The sequence below is a fragment of the Myripristis murdjan genome, chromosome 8 (genome assembly GCF_902150065.1).
Source record: "Myripristis murdjan chromosome 8, fMyrMur1.1, whole genome shotgun sequence".
Lineage (NCBI taxonomy): Eukaryota > Metazoa > Chordata > Actinopteri > Holocentriformes > Holocentridae > Myripristis > Myripristis murdjan.
The window spans coordinates 5,240,795-5,266,806 of NC_043987.1; the positions used below are offsets into that span (position 1 = coordinate 5,240,795).

General features: G+C 44.0%; 1 protein-coding gene across 1 annotated transcript in view; it reads right to left on the minus strand.

The window, feature by feature from the left end:
- The window catches only part of LOC115363046 (potassium voltage-gated channel subfamily C member 1-like), a 45,811-nt gene extending 24,198 nt beyond the window's left edge, over positions 1-21,613 (minus strand). The window contains exons 1-4 of the mRNA XM_030057120.1: positions 21,545-21,613; positions 20,201-20,332; positions 18,167-19,028; positions 14,604-14,816 (exon numbers count right to left, since the gene is read on the minus strand). Coding sequence (XP_029912980.1) covers positions 14,604-14,816; positions 18,167-19,028; positions 20,201-20,332; positions 21,545-21,613 — 1,276 coding nt within the window. The remainder of the gene's footprint in view (positions 1-14,603; positions 14,817-18,166; positions 19,029-20,200; positions 20,333-21,544) is intronic.
- Positions 21,614-26,012: the final 4,399 nt, after the last annotated feature.

Consider the following 26,012-nt stretch of genomic DNA (forward strand, 5'->3'; position numbering starts at 1 on the left):
AATGAAAACACAGCTCATGAATAACACATTATCCAGTCCAACACTGCCGGTTAATGGAGAGAGACACACATGTACAACACATGGAAGAGGCAGGGCGAACAACCTGGATCAATAATGCAGTCCTTGCATGGATTAACTGATAATGATTGATAGTGCTTAAGATCTAGAGCTGAAGTTAATGTTTAGGCTCATGGCAATATTTCATTGCATGGAGAGGATGGTAAAGTTATAAGAACATTACCCAGATGTGGAGAGAGGGAGAGAGAAAAGAGAAAGTGAAATGATGAAAGAAGGGGTGACAATAGAAAGACTAAATTCATTTTTAATTTCCTTTGATTTCACAGAGTGAAGTTGCATCCAGTGGCTGAGGAAAATTAAACAACTGATGAGGAGAAAACAGAAGTCCCAGTTCTGCACTCCCAATGCAGAACAGATGGGAGATTTCAGGACTTGTACAATGTCACTGTATACAGCACTCATGCTGGACTGCTAGGGTGGAGCACAATGACATGTGTTTACATGGAATGTGATATTCCCATATTAATAAGCCCCATGCTCAGAGTAAGAAATGTCAGTGCAAACAGCATTTTCTGATTACCTGAACTCGAATAAGCTCATAGCATTAAAACATGGAATATTCTAGTTTTAGTTGGGATATTGAATAGTATTTGCATCTGTCTGCTGAGTTATAGTTTGCGATGGCTTGTCTTGTTGAATCTCATGTGTGGCTGTAAAAAGAACAGCTTAAAGTACCAACCCAGTCACCAGAATAAAATGTTGCCATTTTATGTTACTACAAACCCATAAATGTGTTGAAATGTCAATGTCTGAACCAAAAATACGTTGCATATCAACATTTAGTCAATGTGGTGGAGGCTGCATCAACACCACATGACTGTAGTTAGCTCAAGTTAGCTCGTTAGGTACTTTAACCACTTTATTTACTTCATTAGCTTCGTTAGCCACCAAAACTACTTGGTTAAGGTTAGGAAAAAAAATCATGGTTAAGGTTAGGAAATGTGACATGTGACACAGTATTGGGACGTCCCGAGGCAGGAACTGCGTGTTATGTAGCGTGAGCTTACAGGAATATTTCACCCATAATGCGTTATATTTGTATCAAGAAGTCACAGTGTGCTGCCTTGAACGTTTTACTCACAAGACTTCATGGTAAACTAATATTTCAAAAATGTCCATCTCTGATCCAGATGAGGAAAAAAATGGTTTCGCTGTTGCAAAAGTGATGGAACCTCTTTTTACCACTAGATTAGTCATGGCTGGCATTTAATTAACACATCCTAATATAAATGATACATTATATGTAACATAATTCTTTAAATGAGTCTCTGCTTTGTAGCATGTAAACAGGAATATAAATTCATCAGCTCTATAAGCAAAAAGAATAATCAGAGCATTATCTTATTTTGAAAAGGCCAGTAGTTGGAATATTTTGTTCATGTAAACAGTCATTGGCTTCAGCTGTATACAGCACTGATGCAAATGGGTTACTGAAGGTGGACTTAAGGGACTATAAGTGATGCCAACACTAAGCCAGGTAAATTTGAAAATGTTATATCTGTGTCTATTTATTTCCATTCACACACAGTTGTTGAGTTTTGTGTCTGCAGTCAAGCAATGTATAAAAGAAGGAAAGGACATCGCAACACCGCAACACCGCAACAGCATTCAAAATTTGGATTAGTGCCCAACTTTGGTGTCAATAAATCCCACTATAAACCACATAATGTAGACTGCTTTTTGTTGCCATCCAACAGCTGTATATAGCTGTATATAGACATTAATGACACAGTGTTAATGTTAGCCACATCCAAACTAAATTTACATACATCAATATGTCAAATATGAGCTGGGTAACAGTTATCCAACACCTGGCTAGGATAACAACCAGCTCAATGACCTGATAAACAGAGGGTTAGGGTTAGGCACCAGTCTGGGTTCAGATGCCACACGGTGACATCATGTCCTTACCTTCTTTTTTTATGGTCCTTGTCCACACTGACACGCCACAGGACACAAAAAGAGTGACACAGACACTACAGAGCATGTAGTCTACCCCTGACCGGTCCCTTGTGCGACGTTTCTGACATTTACGGCAACAAAATAAAATGTCGCCAATTTACGTTTCTGCAAACCAACAATTTAGATGAGCGGTTCTCAAACCTTCAAACTGCTTTTTTTTTTTTACACACTTTGTACTACCTCATGAAAGTTGAAAATATTACCTTTCAGCGTATCCTTGGTTTGCAGAAATGTAAAATGCCGACCTGTTTTCCTGACAGCTGGGCTTTTTACGGATGTGTTAGCGAGCTGTGTTGGGCCTGTTAGTCTGCAGGATCCTTGGATGGTTGGGCTACCTATGTGAATGCTTGAAGCGCCACTCATTTTGTTGGCTACCACTTGAATGTGGTCAAATGACGATTAATTTTCTTCATTCATACTAATATATTAAATATATCAATAAATATGTAGCCTCACTAGCAGGCAGTTTGTCAAAGGGATAACACAACAAAGCCTGAGAGCTTATTTCCAGTGCAGTCCTTAGAATGGTGGTATTATACAATCATACAGTGTTTTCTAAATTCTGCATTTCCCTGTTACTGCTATACTGCTAGACTTTTTTCAGCAGCTGTGTTAGTGTGGCTAGAAGGCCAAATGAAGAAAAAAGTTCCATTTTCAAATTTATTCGGCATAGTGTGGACAAGGAGTAACACCGCACCAATGTGTGATTACTGTCGATGCAGTGTGGGCGAATTTTGTACTACTATTGCACCATTCAGACAACCTCGGGAACCCTGACGAAATGACTTTATTATGTTCAAACTCTGGGTTTTAAGACCACAGAGGATTTCCCTAAATCAAAGGACTGGTCACATAAATGAAATATTCAGTCTTACAATTCACAGACTCTGTCCTGTAAGTGTGATAGATCAGCTTGCACATTTCTCCCGTCGATTTGACTCCCAACCCTGCTGTGGCTCGATTGTTGTCATGGTGATGCTGGGGAAATAAAACTGTGACAGGCCTTGGGGTGTTTCTGACCACCTGCAATGATCAGATTCTACTCGAAAGGATAAAAGAGGAAAAAGATGCGCTGTGCATGAAACTCAAAATGAGAGAAGTGGTCTGTGTGTGTGTGAGTGAGAGAGTGTGTATGTCTGAGGTGCAGAGGAGAGAGAGAGAGAGAGAGAGAGAGAGAGAGCCCTCCACTCTGTTATGGTGCAGTATATCTCCTTGCAACAATGAGCCTGTGAGTGAGACTCAGCAGTCGGTTCAGCCTGATAGTTTCTCTTTGTCAATGGAGAGAATCAATGACATTTTACTGAGACTAAGAGAGCCAGGAGTAGAGAGAGAGAGATAGAGAGAGAAAGATGCAGAGAGAGAAATATGGGCAGACACCATAAAATACCAGGAAACAGAGGAGGGGAGATGGCGAGAGGACCAAAGACGAAGCAAAGTAAGATTTGCCTGGAAGCTTTGTCCCCTTATTCGACCTGCTCCTGCACGCTGATGGGTTCCCAAATGAAAGGGGAGACAGACGTGTACAGTATCATAATGCAGAGCGGCTGCATTGTGCAGCGTCGGCCTCTGAGGGCGCTAGCAGCACTGCACCAACATCATCACTCTGTAGCTACCTCTGCAGTTTTTATTTCCTGAAGGAGAGCAGGCAGCCTCCTCTCCCCTCTTGGCATTTTAGCAGGCAGTGCACACCCCTAAATCTTTTATCCTTTATTGCACTGAGCGAGCGGGACAGTTGAAGGGCTACAGGGCGGCGGGAACACAGAGTTTTGGGGGAGATTTTACCTGAGGACAGCACTCTGACATCATGTTTGACCCAGTCTTTCTGCGTTTCTTCAAGCCTGGGGTGAGCCAGTCTGCAGCTAAAAGCCTAGTACAAGCTCAGCGGACGATCAAATCTTCATCCATTAATAATCCAACATCAACCTTATCAATCGTCCGTGTGTAGCAACTGTCATGTAAAAGCCTCTGCCCGAAAGCTGCACTAGGTAATGTTGTGTGTTGGCAGCACCAGGTGGCAGCATAAGGTAACTGAACTGTGAGACTTGGGATGCTCCTCTCTGTTGCAGCCTCACCCTGTGCTCACGCCTATTACTACAAAAGCAACACACATGCCAGGAAGAAGTCAGTACTTTCCAACAGCAGCTGGCGAGACCGTGAAGAACTCAGCAACAGAAGTGGCCGAGTGACATCAAGCAAAGGCAACAAGGAAAAGTAGTAAACGAATGGAAGGGGGGAGGTCAGTCTGTGCTGATCAATGTGAAACAGCGAAGCAAAATACCTCTGGCTAGTAGGCCACTTTTAGCATGTCTGAGGATTGCTGCTAGATGCAATTAGGAAAGATCAATGTACTTGGTTTCACGAGTGAAAGAAAGGAAACTTCAGCTGGAATGATGAGCAGAGTTTGTCCAGTGAGCCGGTTTGAACAATAGCTTGTTCTGTTAGGTCTAAATGGAACCAAACCTTCATTAATGTCATTAGTGACATTTGAAAAAAAAAAGCCGGCTGTGCAGAAGAACATGAAGTGTCAGGATCTCAGTTTTCTCAAGTTTTCATGGTCCGATCTTTCCATTTGTAATCTTACAAAATCTTGATTCTGCCTTTTGGGCATTTCTGTCTAATGTGTCAATAAACTCAAATGGGAAGAGACACTAAAATTGGATTGGAAGAGCTTATTTTTTGGACTCTGTCTCTATGATGTGTAGGACAGCCAACTCGAGCGAACAGATCAGAGTGCTTGTCCACACCAACAAAAACGCATTGGTTCCTACATTCAGCATTTTCTTTGTAGAGCTACAGGAACTTGACCTGTACTCAAACTGTTTTTTTCAGTTTTTGGTGGACCTGTCCCGTTGTGTGTTGGATTCCCACTGCTCTCAGCTCTCTAACTGTATAGATATCACATAATACCGTATTTCACCAATTAATCGCCCGGCCACAAATTAGCTGCCTGGTTCTTATAAACGCCTGGGGTCTGCACCCATTTTGCGTATTAAACGCCCACCCGAATAACCGCCGGGGTGATTATTTGCATCATATTGAGGAAACCCAAAATAAGGTGATTCACCTTATTTTTGTAGAAGTAAACAGTCTTCTATCAAAATAAGAGAGCTAGCTAACGTTAGAAAAAAAAAAAAGGGTGTACCGTAATCTTAAATTGACTGACTGTAAATATGTTGGACGGTAACTGTCATCACAATAATGGCCTGGTGCAGGTCTGTGCAAAAATAAATAAAGGCCTGCAGCGAATAGCCGCCTGGTTCTTTTAAACGCCCGGGGTCCAAGTTGATTTTGCGTATTAAACGCCCGGGCGATTAACTGGGGACTTACGGTATCCTCATTTTGGCAAACACCGTTGATTGGACATTGGACACTATCCTCTGCAAGGACAGTGAGCCGAGCCGAGCTAATGTCCTCGTTTGACCAGGGCTGCCGCTTGTTCATCCATTTTTCTTTTCTTTGTTACCTTTCTGCTACAAAAGCAAGCTGCTGTGCTGACATCTGTACTTATCGGCTGCACCGTCGGCCCACTTACGTCCCTTAACTTGGCCTCAGACCTCCGCTAGCCCAGTCTGGCCTTGTCTGGGTATTTATTAGGCCATTAACACCTGGAAACCGGCCCCGACAGCCCCACCAAGGCACCAACAACAGAAATACAACTGGCCTTGGCACGCACTAGCACACCTGTGTATGGCGTGATAGTGGAAAGCTGGCTACTGCATGCAATCCTCAGTTGACTTGCTAACTGGTTATTTGAAATAGTCAGCCAGCTTATAATCACATTCTGCATCTGGTGAGTGAGACTAGCTTGGACTTTGTGTTATGTGGTGCCATCTGAGTTCAAATGGTACCTTTGTCATTGACTAAAACGAACCAAACGTAAAGAAGAAAACTCAAATCAAGGAGGTGAACACTGCAGAATTCAAATACGCCGCTCCAGGTGTGGTTTGGTGTGAGTGCACCCTACAGTGGACTGTCCAGCAACAGTCCAGAAACAGGCGATTGGCTCCCTTTGCTGTGCCTTAGTTTGTCTGACCCTCGTGTCCCTTGGCTTCACTGGATGGACAGTAAAACACACTGTATTGATATGAATCAATTATGTAATCAAACACAAAGCCTTGACCCAAAATGCTTTGCTGCACTGGTCCCGGAATTCTCCCGTCCACTGTTTCCGTAGCAACAGCAGAGGAGGAGGAAGAAAGAGAGAGAGAGTGAGAAAGAGAGAAAAAGAGAGAGAGAGAGGTGAGATGATGGTGGGAGAGGGATTGAAGGATTGGAGAGTGAAGCACCACTTAAAAGGTCAATAAAATAAACGTGAAATACAGAAATAAAATTCCAAAAATAACAGGAGACGGGGCCAAACCAAAAATAACCATTTTTAATGAGGTAACAAATAATTTAAAAATATACTTGAAACACATTGGCACACATTGTAATAAACACGAACACACCGTGCACACACTTCCAGCCATTACACAACATAAACAGAGAGACAGATAGACCAATAGATAGATAGATAGATAGATAGATAGATAGATAGATAGATGAAATTAATCCCAGAGGGAGAGAGAAGTAAGAGAAAGAAAGTCCTGTAAGCCTTTGGCCTCCTGTGCCGGGCCGACCAAAAGATCAAAGCATTGCATATCATAAAGTAAAACCATAACCAAGCCACAGACTACACGAGTTCCTCCGGCAGGGGCGAAGCAAAGGTCAGCGATGAGGGCGGGGCCCAAAGGTCTGGATTTGTAACGATTGCTTTATTTCTATTAGTTTTTAGTTGTACTGCCTTGCGCCCCTGCCCTGCAGCTGCACATACAAAAGACCAAGCACCAGACAGAGACAGAAGAAGAAGAAGAAGAGGGAGAAGGACTGAGAAAAATGCAACCATTCCAGAAAGCCTCCGAAACGCTCGCGTCTTTTGTTCCTCCCCCCACCGTCACAACCACAGATCTGATCGTCTTGGACGGGCGACAGCAGTGACACAGAGATGTGGAATGAATGCCGTCTGGTTGCAACGCGATCGGTGGTAATGTCAGCCGGAGGGAGGAAGGAAAGAGGAGAGTCTGAGAAGGAATTGGAAGAGAGCCCCGGTGGCACTTTAAAAGCAAAAAGCCGGCGGCCATGTTGGAGTTGGCCCGCGTGCAGCAGACCTGGCAGCGGCTTCACTCGAGGTGCGCTCGGTTTGTCTCGCCGAGCCACCCGATCAACCGCAAATGCAGGAGCGTACCTTGTGTGGAAAAAATGATAAATAAAGTACACCTTTTTTTGGTTTTTCAGCTGCATCGTTTGTCCAAGTCTGTTGCTTTTAGAGTGCAGGGGGGGGGGGAAGCCGAGATCGCAGCACAGCGAACACTACAACCACTAAACTAGTCACCGCAGCCCTTCGAAGTTGTTGTTCCAGTACTTACCTGGGTATGTGTGTGTGTGAACTCAATTTTTTGGACTTTTTTATGAATGCATCTGATTCGATTTTGTCTTCCTGTCTGCCTGCCCTTAGGTCTGTCTGTTGGTCTGGTTTTTCTTTTTTTTTTTTTTGAACAGCTTTAAATGTCTCCAGTGTGTTTTGGCTGCAGCGGACCTTCGAAGCATTACAGCCGTCAGTGTTTCCAGCTCAACCCGAGAGAGAGAGGGGATGGAGTCAGACGCGGCTCGAATAGAGTGCAGGTGCAACAGGAGAGTTGTAAAAATGCACCGAGATGGAGGACGCACTTTTTTTTTTGGAGGGATTCAATTTGGCCAAACTCTTCCCTTAAAGGATCCGGGTCGATCCGAGAAGCGGAACGCGGGGCGTTTTCGATTCGGAGCCGGGTCTGCTCAGCTGAAACGAGCAGCGCTCTCTCCCCGTGGGCCGCGCCGGAAAGACTGATCTGAGCTCAGTTCCAGAGGACGAGAGAAACCGACCAACCAACCAATCAGCAACCAGCTCTCAGTGGACTGGCGGGGCAACGAGCCAACCAGTGCGCAGCAGCCACTTTCACTCTGGCACCCGTCCCAGCGCTATCTGAATTCCCTGTGGGTCTTTTAGTTTGGATCATTTTCCTCTACTTTTATTTTTCCATTTTTCTGAAGGGAATTCTCTCACAGGGTTTAAAGGGAAATTTCATTGCCACATCAAATTCGTTTTGTTTCGTTTTTTTGTAAAACCTTCAGCTTATGTTGTAAGCTCCTGCTATGCTGACTACAACGCTAATCAAGGCAGTTGTATGATATAAACCAGGCGCCGGATCCCCACAAACAGTCTGGAGCTAAAAACCCCCCTGATGTCATTGAGTGACGATGACACCAGGGGGGGTTTGGAGCCAAAGTGCTTTCGGGGGAGGCAGCATGAGCCTGGGGAGTGTTTGGTGTTTGGCGCCCCCTATCTGTAAGTACCAGAGTGAGAAGAGACCGGGTGAGAGGAGGAGAAGGAGGAGGAGGAGGAGGAGCAGGAGGAGGGGAAGACAGCTACACACACACACACACACACACACACGCACACACGCGCGCACACACAGACAGAAAGACGGACGAACGGACAACAAACAAGAAAAACACAAAACAGAGAGACAGACAGACAGATGGACAGTGTAACACAGAGCAACAAGAACCAAAGTACAAACGCATGACACGACAAAACCTGGAGGAGGAGACATTAACACAACAACAACAACAACAACAACAACAACAACAGCAACAACAGCAACAACAACAGCAACAGCACGCGTCAGACTGTGACCTTTAACCTTTAAAGCCCCCCCTCCTCCCGCCCCCCGTGAGCCTGTGAGCCCTCGTCCTGAGTGGTTACAACATGAGTGTAGAGAGGGCAGGCATATCACTCACTCACACACACACACACACACACACACACACAGACATACACACACACACACACACACACACACACACACACACACACACAGGCAAATATAGGCACATATACATGCATGCATGCAGTCACATATTCAGTTTTGTTTCTGATGTCTTTTGCTCTCATAAACACACACACACACACACACACACACACACACACATACACAGTGTAATCTCTTGAACATGTAAAGTGGTGTTATAATATGTATGTGCATTTGCATGTGCGTGTGTGTGTGTGTGTGTGTGTGTGATGCAGTGCATGACCATCATTTCCTTTTCTCCCCTCTTTTTTGGCCATTTGACACACAATTAAAGCCTCAAGCAATCAGTTAAAGTGCACCGTGCACTAATTAACTTCCTATTACATAACAAGTCAACTCCAGCACCCATAATGCATTGTGCCTCTTGATGTTTCACTATAATGTTATACAGTATTTGCTTCAAAAACTAGCAATAATCAGAACTGAAGCTGGAGCTAGCCTCAGGTGCATAACTTGACACTTTAGGATACTGCACTGACTCAATTTAATTTTAATTTCAAAAACAAAATATAGCAAATTTATTTAGGGAAAAAGTCAAACTGTGTCTACTTTCTATGTTTAATGGAGACAAAATGTTGACTGAAGCTGACGTTAGGTAATTTGACCAGAATGACATCATCATGTTCTGTATCAGTGGCTCAAGTTAATCGTGTTCACCCTGCACTAACAGTGGCTGAACAAACGTATCCTATTCTCAGCTGACTCAAAGATGAATACACAATATATTGAATAAAAAAGCACTTTGACACTTAAATCCACCTATTCATTGGTTTGAAATGGAGAGAATGAATGAGGAAATGTACTCCAAACCCACAGGGAGCTCTGAGTGATCTGAGGTCTTTGTGAAAGCTGATCCTGCTCTCAAGGGCCTGTGTGCGTGCGTGTACATGCGTGTGTGTGTGTGTGTGAGAGTGTGTGTGTCAGTGGGGTTAAGTGAAATTGCTGAACTAAATAAAATGTCTGAGAGCAAACCAGTGCTTGTGTCAAGTGTTTTGTATGGACAGAACAAGCACACATACACGCACACACACACACACACACACACACACACACACACACACACACACACACACACACACACACACACACCATGCATATGCCCCCCAACCTACACACAATTAAATTTCACCATATGATTGCTGAACCACACTTAAAAGCTTTGTATTAACAAGCACCCGGCATGCATCTGTAAACATTCAGACTGTGTGTGTGTGTGTGTGTGTGTGTGTACGTTTGATTTGATGTATTAAAGTGGTTTGATGTTGCTTCTGGAGGATGAACGCTTATTCATTGTGTGCGTTTTGTTCTAATGTGATTTTTTTTCTCGACTGTATTCTTCTATCCCCGGGGCTTTTAGGTTTTTCATGTTCAGGACCCCCCAAGTTGGCCTTCATGAAGCCGCAGACCTCTATTTGAAATGTGCTTGCCTTATGGACGCTGAAATGCAAAGCTAGTTTGGTTTGTGTTAAGAGTTTCCATTTTAAAATAGAGAAATGGACCCTAAGTGGTGGCATTAAAGCGCTGCTCTGTACCCGGTGTTATGACACGTTACTCAACTACACTTCACTTTGCTGCACTCTTCTGGACTGCAGCGCTCAGACTGCTCTACCCTGCTACTATTCGACTACTGTTGGATTATTTGGTTCCTCTCTGTTGTCCTGGGCTCTGAGCTGCTCCTGTCTGGTCAGTTCAGCTGTTTGTCTGGACAACTAGTCCAGTAATTTTAGGCCGAAATTGGGGTCAACCTAGGACAAATTGCAAGAGAAGCAAACTCAACTGATTTTGTAGCCTCAGTTTGTCCTGAGTGAGGGGAAAAAGTCCCAAGAAATCCCATTGGTGGAAAGTTAATAAAAGCTAATAAGGAATATAAGGAATAAATGCCAGAAGAGACATTTAAACAGTGAATTAAAAGGTTACTATATATATAGTAACCTTTTAATTTAAATGTCTCTTCTGGCATTTATTCCTCATATTCCTTATTAGTGCATATCGAATCAGATAATGTGTGATATGCATGTGTAAACAGAATAATTCAAAGAACTTGTAATTGACTTTTTTTCTTGTCTTTGTGTGTGTAATCATCTTGTGAATTTTTATAGTGATATCTGAAAGTAAAATTTTGAACCCCTTTCTCCTGTGTGTTAAAAACAGTGTTTTTTGTTAATATGTGGTGATAAATAGGTGATTTTCAAAACTTTCCACCAATGGGATTTCTTGGGACTTTTTTTCCCTCACTCAGGACAAACTGAGGATACAAAATCGGTTGAGTTTGCTTCTCTTGCAGTTTGTCCTAGGTCTTTTCATAAAATGACTGGACTAAACAGACCGAATCACTGTGATGTTGCTCTAACAGCCACGGTCATTTCTGGGTAGAAAACTGGCATTTCATTTGAATGGCGGAGGCTTGTGAGATCTGCGAATGTTATTATTTCTGTGGTCATTATTCAGCTGTAATGGAAACATTCAAAGACAAACGGTTAAACACGATAGTCTCAGGAATCTGACATTTCTCGCTGTCTCCAGTCTGCATTGTCTGGCTGCCGTCCTCGATAAGCCAAAAGCTACACGACAGGCTAAATGCTGGTTTAAGGTTCGTAGTTTTAGAGAGAAATTTTGCTCTTCTCAGATGGAAATCTGCAAAAAAAAAAAAAACTGACCTCCAATCTTTACCGTTACCTGACACCCCCAAGCACAGCACCATTTGACCCTTTTCTCTCCAGCTGAAATTACATCTCAGGTGTTACTTGTTCTTTCGCCTCCCTTCGCTCAGCCTCATTGAGCTTACATGGATGTGATGAAGAGCTTTTCTACACAGAAGTGACTGTAAACAAACATTGTGATTTGGTCTATGCGTCCGCTTGTATTTTTAAAATCAGTTTTTAACATGGTTCGTAGCCGGTTGAGACATCTAAATTCTGTGGGAATACTCCAGGGCAATCTGTATAAATCTGTGCACATCTCAAATAAGCTGTTACCTCTGTCTGCTTATGGTCTGATCCAGGAGGAAGCGTTGACATCCTGCTGCAGCAGAAGCCCCTCCGGCCTGAACCACTCCTCTGCCAGCGGGGAAATCAGACTGCTGGACACTGAGCCCTCTGGTATTTGTGTGTGTTTGTTGTGTATAAGGGCAGGTGTGTGTGGAGGAGTGTCCATGGGGGTTAAAGGGGAACGGACAGGGGGGTTGGGGTGTTTCAAAACAGTAAGCAGGCCAAAGCAATGGGGAGGACGTTGGGGAAATAGGAGAAGAAGGGGAAAATGGAAAATCAGTGAATGAAATGGCCAAAGAACAAACGAGGCATGGGGTTAGTGCAGGAAATGAAAGGATGTCAACAAAAGAGTACGGAGACAGACAGAGAGAGGGAGAGAATGAATTGTTAATCAATGAATGGCCTCATTGATAGCAAACTGAGAAAAGAGAGACATCTGAGAACCGCGATCGAGATAGACAGACAGACAGACAGACGGAGGGACGAGAGGGAGCGGAGGATGAGAGAGAAAAGAGCCATGGAGAAGCAGAGTCTGACAGCCTGATGCGGTGACTCTGTCCCCTCATCTGATTTGATCTGCTGGCTCAAATCAGATTCAAGTAACGCCAGTTCACAGTGGAAGAGTTTCATCCCCAGACTTTGACCTTTTGAGGAAAAAAAGCTCCTTTCTCTTGTTGCGTGAAAGTCAGGCACGTCATGGGTTCCCAATTTTGAGTCAGGTAGCAGTATTTTCCCAAAAGGTAGCTGAGATGAAACCCTTCAGTCGTGTGCATAAATAGACCTATAAAAAATACTACAAAAAAGATGAGCATTAAATCAGCCAGCATACACGCAGAATACAGAGCACAGCTTTCACAGAAGTCTGTCCTCATAGATTTGATGCTTCACATGGGGAAAATCTTTTTTTTTCTCTCTCTCTCTCTTTTAGTTCAGAATTGGCACCAAGCAGCCCGGTCGCTGCCATTTGAGGTGCAGCGTTTCCTCGTTTACTTGTGGGATCAATGACACGTCCTTGTCCTACAGTGACAGCAGCATGTCCAACTGAGTCCAACTGATTAAAGCTAAAGCATAAAATTAAACTTTTGTTACATTCCATCTAATCTCAAATGATTTCACACACCTATCATCTATCAGTATAATTTTGTGAATTCTGGGTTATTGGCCACATTGCAAAGCCGCTGTCTGTGGCAGTACGCAGTTGATCTTACGTGACATGTTTTACGTCAACCACACGTCACAGTTTCTACTGGAATGGTCCAAAGCATAAGCCACAATGAGATGTCTCCTGCTGAAAAATACTGGCCTTCCTGAGGTTCCTCCATGAAGATCAATATTTTCTGATAGAAGACGAGCTCAGAGAGCATCATCCTGCTCATTACGTCAAAAAATTAACATTTTGGGGTGAGGCTTAAAGAGGCGTCTTTCAGGACTGTAAATTATTATTGTTAATGGGTGTATACTCTGACAAAATTAGCTAACTAGTTGAAAAGATTATTTTTCATTTTATTGTTATTTTAAGAAGCAAATTGTATTCATCCTAGGATGGCACCAGAATTTTTTACATTTTGGGGGGCTCATTTTAGTTTATTGGTTATTGGTTTATTCGGTTAGGTTGGGGTTAAGGTTAAGATTAGGATTAGGCAGATTAGAGAGGTTAGAGAAAGGGTTGCCAAATATTCGGTTGCCATCTTAGGAAATGAAAGGGCAAAACTATCATCAGGTCAGAACCAAACAGTAACTGGGGCAATGGGCCCTCTGAGCAATGGACGTTTATTTTCAGAATAATGGGCTGTTTCATTTGGGGGGGTGAGGGTGGGGCATAATGGGCTGTTGGACTAGTGGGCTTTTGGTCCAGTGAGATGTTTTTCGGACTATTAGGGGATAAAGAATAACGGGCTGTCGGACCAGTGGCTTTGCAGCGCCGTGCCAACATCGTGAGCCTGCAGACGGGAAACACCGGAGGCACCAACAGTTTGGTGTCCCGATCACTTCCTCATCCACACGTCTCAGCCTGCTGCAGCAGCTCTGCAGTAGCACTGCAGCACAGATGCAGCGGGACCACTGCTGCTGCCGCCGTAGTTGCAAGCTGTCAATTAGCATAATCATCAGGTTAAATATCAATGCTGCTGATTGGCCATTGATATGTTGTTTGTGATGTAGATGCAGCTCGTAACATGGCAAGCCTTGTGCTGATGCTGAGCTGTCACTTAAAATGACTGATGAAGGTGAAAAGGGGGGAGGGAGGATAAAGTGTGTGGATGTGTGGGTGTGTGTATGTGTGACTTTATCTAAGTAGCCTATCACGTTTGGCTTTGGAATAACTTGCTGCACGTAAGCTGAGGGTATGGGTTTGTGTGTTTGCATAGTTCATTATATGTACTTGTGCCTATTACTGAGTTATATTCTGCTATGTACGTACATGTGATGCACTTGAGTGCGTGCTTTTGCGCATGTGTGTGTGTGTGTATGGCGCATACATGTGCACTGCTACATGCCATGTAGGATTCTAACTTCGCGTTTGCACACACTGCCGGTACACACGTCAATCAAGACCATGCGTCGAGCGAAAAGCTGCTGCTGTCGCTCAAGTCCCGCCCTCCCCTCCTTCCCCTTCCTCCTTCTCCTCCTCCTCCTCCTCCACCTCCACCTCCTCCTCCTCCTCCTCGCCTCGCCCCGCCCCCCCTCCTACCTTTCCGGACGTTCCCGTCTGTGGTGCGCTGGAACTCTCCGGTGCTCAGCAGGAAGCAGGCGCGGTCGTGCGGGTAGCGCTCGCGGCTGGTGGCCGAGCCGAGGCCGCCGGTGGCCGGGCTGCGCTCGTCGCCCAGCACCTGGTCGATGGTGGGACAGTCCTCGTTGGCCAGTGCCGCCGCGTTGGCCGCCGCGTCGCCATTCTGCTTGGAGTCTGCACCGTAGGAGAGAGAGAGAGAGGAGATGAAGTGAGGAGGTGAGGTGTGGAAGGTGAGAGGACAAGTAGAGGAGAGAAAGCAGAAGACAAGAGTAAGAGGGAGAGAGAACGGTAAAGGAAAATGCCAAATGGGGTGCAGAGAGGACAGCAGAGGGGATAGAAAAGAGGAAAAGGGAGAGAGCAGAGAACAAGGGATGGGGGAGATAGGAACGCAGGGGCAACAGAGAGTAAAAAAGGACAGGAGTACAGAGAGCAGAGAAAGGGCAGAATAGAAGGAAGGAGACATGAAGGAGAGGAGACAGGAAGGTAGAGAAAGCGCGGGAGGGGGAGAGGACAGAGGAGAGAGTGGCAGAAAAGAGCAAAAATGTACAGAAATGTCAAATGGAATACAGAAAGGAGAGAGACGATGAAAGGCAGGGGAGAGGAGAGGAGGCCAAGCAAAGAGAAAGGAAGGTAGGAGAGTGAGGAAAAATGAAGGTGTGGAAAAAAGGAAGGAAGAAGACCGTTTTATTAAAGAGGTAAAAAATAAAAACAGGAGGCAGGAAAGAGAGGGTGAAATTGGCCGAGAGTGAGGGGAGAGACAGAGGACAGAGGGAAGATTAATGGGCAGGAGAGAAAATGGGGAGCGGAGGAGGTGGGTGAGGGGAGAGGCAAATGAACGGACGGGAATAAAAGAAATAAAAATGGGAAAGGGAGATAAGAACGGAGGTGGCGAGGGGCGAAGAGATTCAGAGCAAAGATGAGAAACGGAGGAGACACAGAGTGATGTGGAGGTCAGTCGTATGAAAGAGGAGAAACAAAGGAAAGTTGAAGTGTAGGATGGATAAATGGAAACAGGCAAACAGAGGAGGAGGTGATGATAGAAGGAAAGAAGAGGAGGAGGGAAGGAAGTAAGAAGGGATAAGGAAGAGAGAGGAAGAAGGAAGGAAGGAAGGATGGGGGTGTAAAGTGACATTAGTGCCTTGTGATAGCTGTTGTGATCACATGAGCAAAACACTGCAGCACAGCAGGCAGTAGGTGGACACACACACACACACACACACACACACACACACACACACACACACACACACACTTATGGAATCCCTCTTTGACTGTCTGTCTTTCTTTCACACAAATAAATACACAGACAATCTCATGTACAATCTCACAAATGCAGACTCTCTCTCTCTCTCTCACCCACACACACACACACACACACACACACACACACACACAAACGGGGAGATAGATGCAGGGGAAATAATGTTTCTAGCTTCCGACACGGCTGTCAAATCTAATCTGACGTGACTTACTGCTCAACAGTTTACAGACACGAGGCGGGGGTTGGGTGAATGCACGCACACACACACACACATATATACATACACGGAGGACAGTAGGGCAGAGAAAGAAGAAAAGAAAAAGAAACTCAGAATTCTGAACCTCTGGGCAAAAACAGATCAAATAAAACCGTGCGTTGACCTGGAAATCCTAGTCAGGATCTCAAGCTAGTTTTCTCAGCCCCCAATTCAGAGCCTCATAACCACACGGTCACTTACCCTGTCTGCAGCAAAAAATATAATCGTTTTAATATTATGCTTTTGTTAACTAGCTGTTTTAGACTTTTATTGTTCATGTTGGCAAGATTGCTACCACTTTGTAGTTCGAATGCATGTTCCACTGTATTCAGAAGTTGGAAAAACAACAACAACAACAACAACAACCACCTAGTCAAGAAAATTGAAGACCTTTGTCTCGGCAGCCATTTTGCCATGAAATAGCAGGGTAAACACAGGTGTTACTGATGACATCAGTCAAAGCTGAGGCGGATCTACGGGTGGGCCTGGATGGGCGTAGGCCCACCCAGATTGACAGCTTGCCCACCCTATCAGATTCAAGACCAAACAATAACTAACTGAATAAATAAATGTTTTAATGTCCTTTTTCCAACGTGTATTTTAGGCTCGTTTACAACCTCTCGGCTCATTTACCGAGAGGGTTTTTTTTCTTTCATCATATCATTTTATACATGTCTATCTAAAAAAAAAAATAAACAAAATGAAATAACAGGCCCATCCAGAATTTTTTAGGCCACCCATTAGCCATGTTCTGTATCCGCCACTGAGTCAAAGTACTGTTCCATTTAGGTCTAACAGAGCCAGGGTCCTGATATCATTAATGCTATCTGAATGAAAAGTCTCTGCTACATTTAAATGGAACACTGAAATTTGAATTATTGTCATTAGTATCAACTATGTTTACCCTGCTATTTCATGGCAAAATGGCTGCTGTGAAAAAAGGTATAAGGAATTGACATTCCACTTGGAATTAGAGGTTGGAACCTCAGGCAACATCGTTTTACATTTTGCTCAATTTTTCTACATGGAAGTTCCCAGAATGCCATATGCTAGCTGCTTGCGTATTTGTTGTGCTGAGTGCATCCCTGTTTTTCTGGGCTGTTCATGAAACACGTTTATATCAGGGCTCAAAAGCTCAAATTGGGTAATCATTTTAAGTTGTAGTGCTGTGTTCCCTGTTGTCGCATACTCTCCCAAACCCTCTACACACACAAAAACACACACAGCCCCTGTTTCCCTCTCTTAAGCTTAATTACATCTCAGTGTGCTGTCAAACGCTGCAATGGCGAAGCAATTTTGGGACTATTCATAGTCATAAACCTTAAATCCTGTCTTATAGTCACGCAGAGAGAGAGAGAGAGAGAGAGAGAGAGAGAGAGAGAGAGAGAGAGAGAGAGAGAGAGAGGATAAGCGCTCTACAGGGACTATCTGGTGTCTACTGTGTTTGGATGTAATGTCTTTATAAAGTATTTCTGTAACTAAAACACACACACACACACACATACACAAACCTACTGTATCTGTGCTGCTGCTGATGGACGTGTCCATTAAAGCAGCAGAGCAGAGATGAGATGGCTTGGATCAATGTGTAGACAGGCAGGAAATACAGTCTGTCTGTAGAGGATTATCTGAGCATGTCAGCTATATGGATACACAGAATCTGAGATATGGAAAATATGGATTTGCTGGGGGGGAAATAAGCTTTTTTTCACAGTTTGTTCTGCAGCTTTCTCATTCCACCATGACTTAAACTATACATACTTTAAATACTCTGCACTCAACAATAATTGCTTTCAATGACTTTCAAGGCATTGTTTGATCAAGGACTCTTTGGGTGCTAAAACATCAAATACTGTAACTCCAAAGCCAATTATTTTCAAAACCTTTCTTTTGCCCCCTTTTCTCGTTCTGTCTCTCTCACTTAAGGATTTTCAAGACCCATGTGGACTGTGACAGATGGACAGACACGCTCACACACACAGACACTTCCTTTGATCCATCACGCACCTGCTCTGTTGATTTCAATGATCTCCTCCTGTGCCAGAGGGCAGTCTCCGGTTCCCATCATGCTCCCGGAGCCCACCATGCCCGGCCCGATCACGTTACCCATCAACCTGTGCGGTGAGGCAGTCGCCATGGCGAGGGCATCTGGCTTGCAGTAGTTGGGGCTGCCTGGCTGCGGCGCTCGCGGGATGTGCTTGTTCCTCTTCTTGGGCAGCTTCTGCTTGGCCATGGCCAGCGAGTAGTACATGCCAAAGTTGTTGACGATGACGGGCACTGGCATGGCGATGGTCAGCACGCCAGCCAGCGCACACAGAGCACCCACCAGCATGCCCGACCATGTCTCGGGGTACATGTCCCCATAGCCCAGCGTGGTCATGGTCACCACAGCCCACCAGAAGCCAATAGGGATGTTCTTGAAATTGGTGTGGGCCGCAGCCGTCGGGTCATCCGGGTCGGCACCAATGCGCTCGGCATAGTAGATCATGGTGGCAAAGATGAGGACGCCCAGCGCCAAGAAGATGATGAGCAGCAGAAACTCGTTGGTGCTCGCTCGCAGTGTGTGGCCCAGCACCCGCAGACCCACGAAGTGGCGCGTCAGCTTGAAGATTCGCAGGATACGGACGAAGCGCACCACACGCAGGAAGCTCAGCACATCTTTGGCTGTCTTGGAGGAGAGGCCGCTCAGCGCCACCTCCAGGTAAAATGGCACAATGGCCACAAAGTCTATGATGTTCAGTGTGCTGCGGAAGAATTCTGCCTTGTCAGGACAGAAGATGACGCGCAGCATCACTTCAATGGTGAACCAGATGACGCAGACGCCCTCCACGTAGGTCAACCAGCCGTCTGTCACCACTTCATAGACGATCTGGAGGGCAGAGAGCCATTACTAACTGATATATTGATCTCATTATAATAAAAACAACAGGTTGGGGATATTGTGGATTTGCTCTGACTGCTGCCACTACACATCCTGGCTGTGAACGGGACAAATCGATACATTTTATTGAAATCTTTTCAAATTTGCGATGCACATTCGTGACCCCTGGAGACTTTGGTGACCCTGTGACCTTTGTTCTCAATTCTTGAATACGATTACAGTGCAAATGTCAACTAACAGGAAAAAACAATGTAACAGACACTTTGCATTCTGGAATGGATAAGGATGTCTGAATGATATCATTCTTGGTAGCAGTCATACTTAGGGTGCCCCCAATGACCCATCCATTGGCTGGCCAAATCATCGAACTAGATTAGGGACAAAATCACAAGGTGTCATTGAGGATTGAGGTCAGTTCCTGCTATTGTTCACCAACAGCACAGGTTTACATTATTCATTACTTCATTGAGGTACAAAGGCGGAGCCCCTTGTCTACAGCCTTGTAATTACGACCCATTCATACATTAACATCTCATTAACACTGGTGGGGTCAAACCCAGGATGCCTTCATTTGAACTGACTAAGGAAATGTTTGCTTTATGATGGCTAAATTTGAAAACGTTGTTTTGGTACTCCATGCCCACTGTGCCATACTACTGTTGTCAGATGGCTTTCCAAAAGCCTGACACCTCTACACTGAAATGCTCAAAAATGCTTAAACCCCAATTCAATGTACAGGTGTACCGCATGGCCTGTGCTTACACTGTGAGCACTGTGTTACTAATGCCTAGATCAGATGGCAATTCTACATCAGCATTTTCCTGTTGCAAAACAAGACCAGTATTTGCAAATTTACACACTTTGGAGAGGATTTTTAAAAAGCTCTGTTTACAGAGGTGGAAACCCCAGCTAAGTATGGACACAGGGCCAAAAGAAAAATGAAAAATGTTTTCAAATTTACCCATTTTAGTGTGGACAACTACAGAAGTTTTAGTGGTGTGTTGGTGGCCAATTGGCTGGATAATTGCTGTATCGCTCAGGTTAAGAGGGCTAATAGAAACAGCTGACCAACCTAAACCAACCAAGGACCAGCAAGCAAACTACCAACCCAACTGCAACTGACTGACTAGCTACTGGAGCTGGCCGACTGGTCACCGTACCTCCTCGTGCGTCACGTTGCCGACTGTGACGTTCTCTGTTTTGTTGTAGATGGTGTTGAAGGCCTCGTGGGTCTCCAGGCAAAAAGTGGAGATGGAGATGAGGATGAAGAAGAGGGAGCCAAACGCCACATACTGCAGAGAGAGAGAGAGAGAGAGAGAGAGGGAGGGAGGAAAGAAAGAGCGGGGGGAAAAGAAGACATAAGATCATTATACTTTCTGCAACAAATTCCAGTGGTCTCTGTTAATCATTTAGACAAAACACCTTCACAAGAAAGTGACAGAGGCTAGGTCACTTTGCATGAAACAAACAAATACGCACATATTTACTATACAGTAACTTAAAATTGACAGAGACAAAATCAGACAATCCCTTTGTAATAGACATTTCCAGACCATTAGCACACCAGTGTGCTTTTGGCGTCTCAGTGTGTGTTAGGGGGCTGGGGGGTGCAATGCAGTATCTAGAAAGCACTAGTGATGCCAATGAGCTGCAGATAGATGGCGCCAAATAACACAAACTCCGCCAAGCAGAAAGAGTGGAGGAATGCAGCTTAATTCAGCACGAGTGTCCTGACTGCTGCAATCCCATTGATAACTGCACAGTGAGAGAGAGAGAGAGAGAGAGAGAGAGAGAGAGGGAGAGAGAGAGCGAGGGAAAAGCTGGACAGACTGTACAGCAAGAAGAGCAGCGAGCAGGTAGATGAATAGTAAATGACTGAACGACTGACTGAGAGACAGAGATGCTGAATTAAAAGAGGAGAGAGAAGTTGTGGAGATGTAGGCTTCCTTGTGTCTGTCATTGAGAAAACATGTGTCATGTATGCTGGAGTTGAGATAAATGCCTATCGATTTGTGTGTGTGTGTGTGTGTGTGTGTGTGTGTGTCTGCCCATACATCTTTCAGACGTAGGTTGAGCACCCTTTTTTTCTATCAGCCTACGATCAATGATTATCTATTTATCTTAGACCGCCACCCATCACCCTCCATCCACTCACACACTCAAACACAAACACACACATCACTGAAACTGACAAGCCATGAATATATTTTATGTACCGTATTATTACACTCATTTATTGTACAGTGTACGTATGTGTATGTGTGTGTAAGGCAATTTCCCTTTTTCTGCAGTGTTCCCCCCTCCTTTCTGCCCCCTCCTTCCCCCCACCACATTAACACACAGACACACACACACACACACACAACTCTCTCTCGCCCCTCCCTTCCTATACCGCTCGCTCCCTGTGCTCAATGCAGTGAGCTGCTTGGCCAAAGATGGTGGATAAAAAAAACAAAGATAGCGGACTTCATCGTGAGAACCTGGCAACATCTACCTGACATCACTGTCCCATCCATCCGCCCCATCCAGGACAGCTTGTCGTTTGCTGCCTCGGAGCAGTTGCAGGCTAACATTGGCAGTGTTGTATAATGGTAGCTTCTTACAATGAGATAGTGTTATTTATTCTCAACTGTGAGTATCACTGGTGAGACCGAAACCCTTGTTAGAAAAGTAGAAAATAAGTGAAAGTTTCCCATTTTTACCATTTTAACTGCTAAATGAGCCTCAGAAGCACCGTTCTTTTAACAAATAGTCGTTTTTCCATCAGAGCCTTGCTCCGCCTTTCTCAACACGGCCTGACATGTCGAGTTGAATCAATGCAGACGTCCTGACAGAACATGACAGGAGGTCCACAGAGCGTCCACTGTCTTGATGTCTCTCATTTGGCAAGTGAGTTTCCTGAAGCACAAGTTTTAGGATATGTGACTGCTTAGGACCATCTCATTTTGGTAGAAAGCATAAGAAACCTCCTAGTTAGGTTCCTTGGTTTGGTGACATTTTTTAGGAAACATCGAGTGGTTCCTTCACGGCGAAAGAGATCCAGCAGTGCTGAGTGGTGTACCAAAGTGTCCAAAATGGCTCTCATCATCACTCATTTAACATTCACGCTATAGTGCTTGTCCTACATACTCGACTATATGACAACTGATCAAAGTTTCGGATATGTGAAAAATTATTTGTGAAAAAAAATGCACCTGTCAATACTTGCATCTATACTGATATATCTATCAATAGCCAAGGAGCGCTTATTCCACAAAAAAAAAAAAGTCACCTGCACTAACATAGTTTAATGGTCGTTTAATGTTCCCTTTCACCAAAACTGTTCCTCTGCATCTTAAATTTGGAGAATAAATTTATTTAGCTTACATTGGTAAAGGATACAAAGTGTTAATTAATCCGTCTGCTAGTAGATTTGGCCACTCTTGCCCATGTCTGCCTGCTTATTTGGCTGTGGCCTGCCTTCTTTCACCAAAACTCACTGTGGATGGCGCTAACATGAACTCTAACACATGGTAGATTAGGTATATGCCATATTTAAAAAAAAAAAAAAAAAAAAAAAAAGATCACAGATCGCACTCCAGCAATAACAGAAAAGCTCACCTCATGTTTTGAGCATTTCATTTCACAGAGTTTGAACAGGTTGTGCTTGGACTCATGCTTCTCTTTGGGTTTTTTCTGCTCGGCTAGATTATCTTTGTCTCTTCAACATGCTGTTTTGACTCTTGTGCTTTGTTTTGTTGTGCATTATTTGGTTGCAGACTGTATTGTGTCTTCTAACTCTGTTACTGACTGTTGATCAGTTAGATCAAGGTAGGCTCACTCTCTATCAAATCCTTTGAGACATTCTGTGTGACTAAGGCTGCTGGAACATGAGTCTAAAAGTTATTGTGTTATATTGGAGTATTAAAAGTCACAGAAAATGCAGCAACCCAATTTAGACCGTTTTAAACGAGTCAAACACCAGCTCCATTGTCTGTGTGCATGTCTGTGCCTGTGTGCTCACATTTGTGTGTATATGCTAAAATATGTGAGCTTATATTTTAAGTATATGGATGTATAACTGTGTAGAGCTGTGTAGTGCATATATACTCAGGCCTGTGTATGTGTGTGTGTGTGTGTGTGTGTGTGTGTGTGTGTGTGCATGTCGGGTCAGTGATGAAGACAGACAGATGAAGTCTTGTTCTAATCCTCAGAGAGCAGATCAACTCCCACAGCCTATTATCATGGTCTAATTTAACACTGCTATCTAGAGCTGCCCTGGATACACACACACACACACACACACACACACACACACATACACACACACACACACACACACACACACACACACACACTCGCACACACACCTTTTATGGGAGTTGGAAAGGGGGATACATTTCATAGGGATGAAGAATTGCCTTCACCTGGATGCTCATGCACTGCAGCAATTTAGTCTTGATCAATTGATCAGTCAATATGAAAGTGATCATATATTGCATCTATGGATCTCTCATGGTGGTTTGCAGTATAACTGTAGCACTTTTTTTTTTTTTAAACTAACTGCTCAGACAGAAATCACTGAATCACTGATATACGGGATGGCACTCATTTAAAATAAATAAATGACTAAATAAATAAATAAAACCACAAGAGGATAAATTAAGAGTCAGACATGAAGTGGAGAGGTAGCGATCTCTCAGAAGGGGCTTATTTTGAAATAATTACTGGCCCGGCCTCCCCTACATTATCTTATTTATTACACAGCTACTTGCAAAAGAGGCTCATTTGATACCAAACACTGACCTAAAGCACTTTACAGATTTCTGTCAAATCTAGTCCAGCAGGACGGGCTGCTCTGTAGCAAAAGTGGCTACATTGTGACAGAACTGTAAATCGAGCAAGATAACCATTCTGCGTGTAAATAATGAAGCAAAGTTTTGTCAAAAAGTCTTTGTAGAATTTATAAATAATATTGTACCTTATTGCAGTAATCAGGCAGGAACATCTTTTTGGCATAAGGTGACAGTAGTTAAAAATCTTGACCATGTATTAGATGTGAATCAGAAATACTGTCAATCAGAAATAGCACAGCCCACCTTGGAATGCACTCGCTGGCCAATCAGAACGGACTATTCATTAAAATACCATGGTTTGCAAAACAATGCAATCTTCCTTTTTCCTGGATGTGGATGGATGGTTAGTGGGCCTTTTCATTCTATATCATTGTTATTCTATGTTTTGTTGTATGTGATGTTGCATGATACCACTGGAACGTGTGTGTGGCACCGGTCTGTCTTACAGTTGCATTCCACTGCAAACAAAGCTAACCCAGCAGCGCTGAGGAGCGGATCTGTAACCAGCGAGGGAAACTCAATTCCACCAGACTGATGATGGTCAAATCTGTCTGGCTGTAAAGTTCGTCTACCCTGCCAGCCACTTTGGCAGGTAAACAGCCATCATGTAGCATCATTTTGTCTTTCACAAGTCCAGCTGGCTGCTACAACAGCGAGTGTCTGCTCACCTCTGGGTATTTAGCAGCCAGGTGACTTGAGCTGTCACTCCATGAAGACACATCTGTCAGCGGCACACACACACACACACACATTGATTTTTCCATTGAAGACAAGTAACTTTGATATGTTACAATCAGTCCCTGTAGAAGAGGTAATTCTTTCTTTATATGATAATATAAACCTGTACAGCTTCTAACTCAACCAGACACTGCACCAAAGCGGTCGCTGTAACTTGATGGTTGAATGGAGAGCAAAGTATGATCTTCTCGGGGATGGGGCAAAAATGCAGAAGCAGTTCAGCAAACCTGCAAAAGTTGGACTGATACAACAGCTACATCTGACAGTTTTTGAATTCCTCAAAGACTGCTGTTACAAAACAGGGAGAGGAACACTGCTAGAAACTAGCCTCAACAGGTTTCTCTTATTTTAACCACAGGCCAAAACTAAGGTGAGCCACAGGCCTAGAGCCATTATGTCCTCAGCCCCAAACAGAAAGAAAGAGAAGGAGAAAATTTTATTAAAAATACTTTGACAAAAGGGAGAAAATACTCCTCGACAATACTAGACACACTAAGCTTGTCAAAAATGAATGAGCAACGTCTGCATTCATCTGCCCAGCAGTGTTTTCTAATCGTGTCTTTTCCTAACACATCATCCCTCTAAAACTACTTTTATATCTGGTATTGACTGCTGCGACCTCTGACCTTTGACCTCCATATTGGTTGCTTGTAGTGTTAGTCAATAGGAACATGAAGCTTATTTTTCCTGTTATGTTGGGTTAACTGTTAGTCGCTGTGGCTAACATTTGGAGCTCTATTTATGTAATATTTGTATGTTACATTTAACATATTTATTATCCATTGCACATGGTTCATATTTAGTAATCACAACTGCAACTTTCTCACACACACCCCACTAATAAAGTCTACTTAAAGGGATAGTTCATCCATTTTGACAAAGCTGATATTATTTGTTCTCCCCCCAGCTGTTGTGTAGGACAGCAGTGGTGCTATCTTCCGCTGGATACTGGCTGGATGCTCCAAATGCTAACTGTTAGCCTCCTGCCACTGAGGTGGACTCCTAAGGTCTACTAAGCAGCCAACGCTGAGATGGACGTAGACAGCTTGAGTTTGCTGTCATTGAATGTGTATATGCATTACTTGCTTGCTAAAAGATAGTTGGCATGCCATTTGCTCCCCTCTATCAAACATGTTTCCCATACCTTGAGAGGAAGATAGCACCACTACTGTCCTACATAACAGCTAGGAGGGAAGTGAAATAATATCATATTTCGGAAAATGAGTGAATTATCCCTTTAATTATCCCTTGCTGATTTGCCAGCTGCATGCAGTATAGCGTATATGTCTTCAAACATCTTTGGTTTTCATGTTGCATGTTGTGTCCTGCTGCTTTGGCTCTCTCACTCCAGTCTCATCTCTGCTTCAGTCAGAAACACCAAACAGAAAAACGGCTGTCA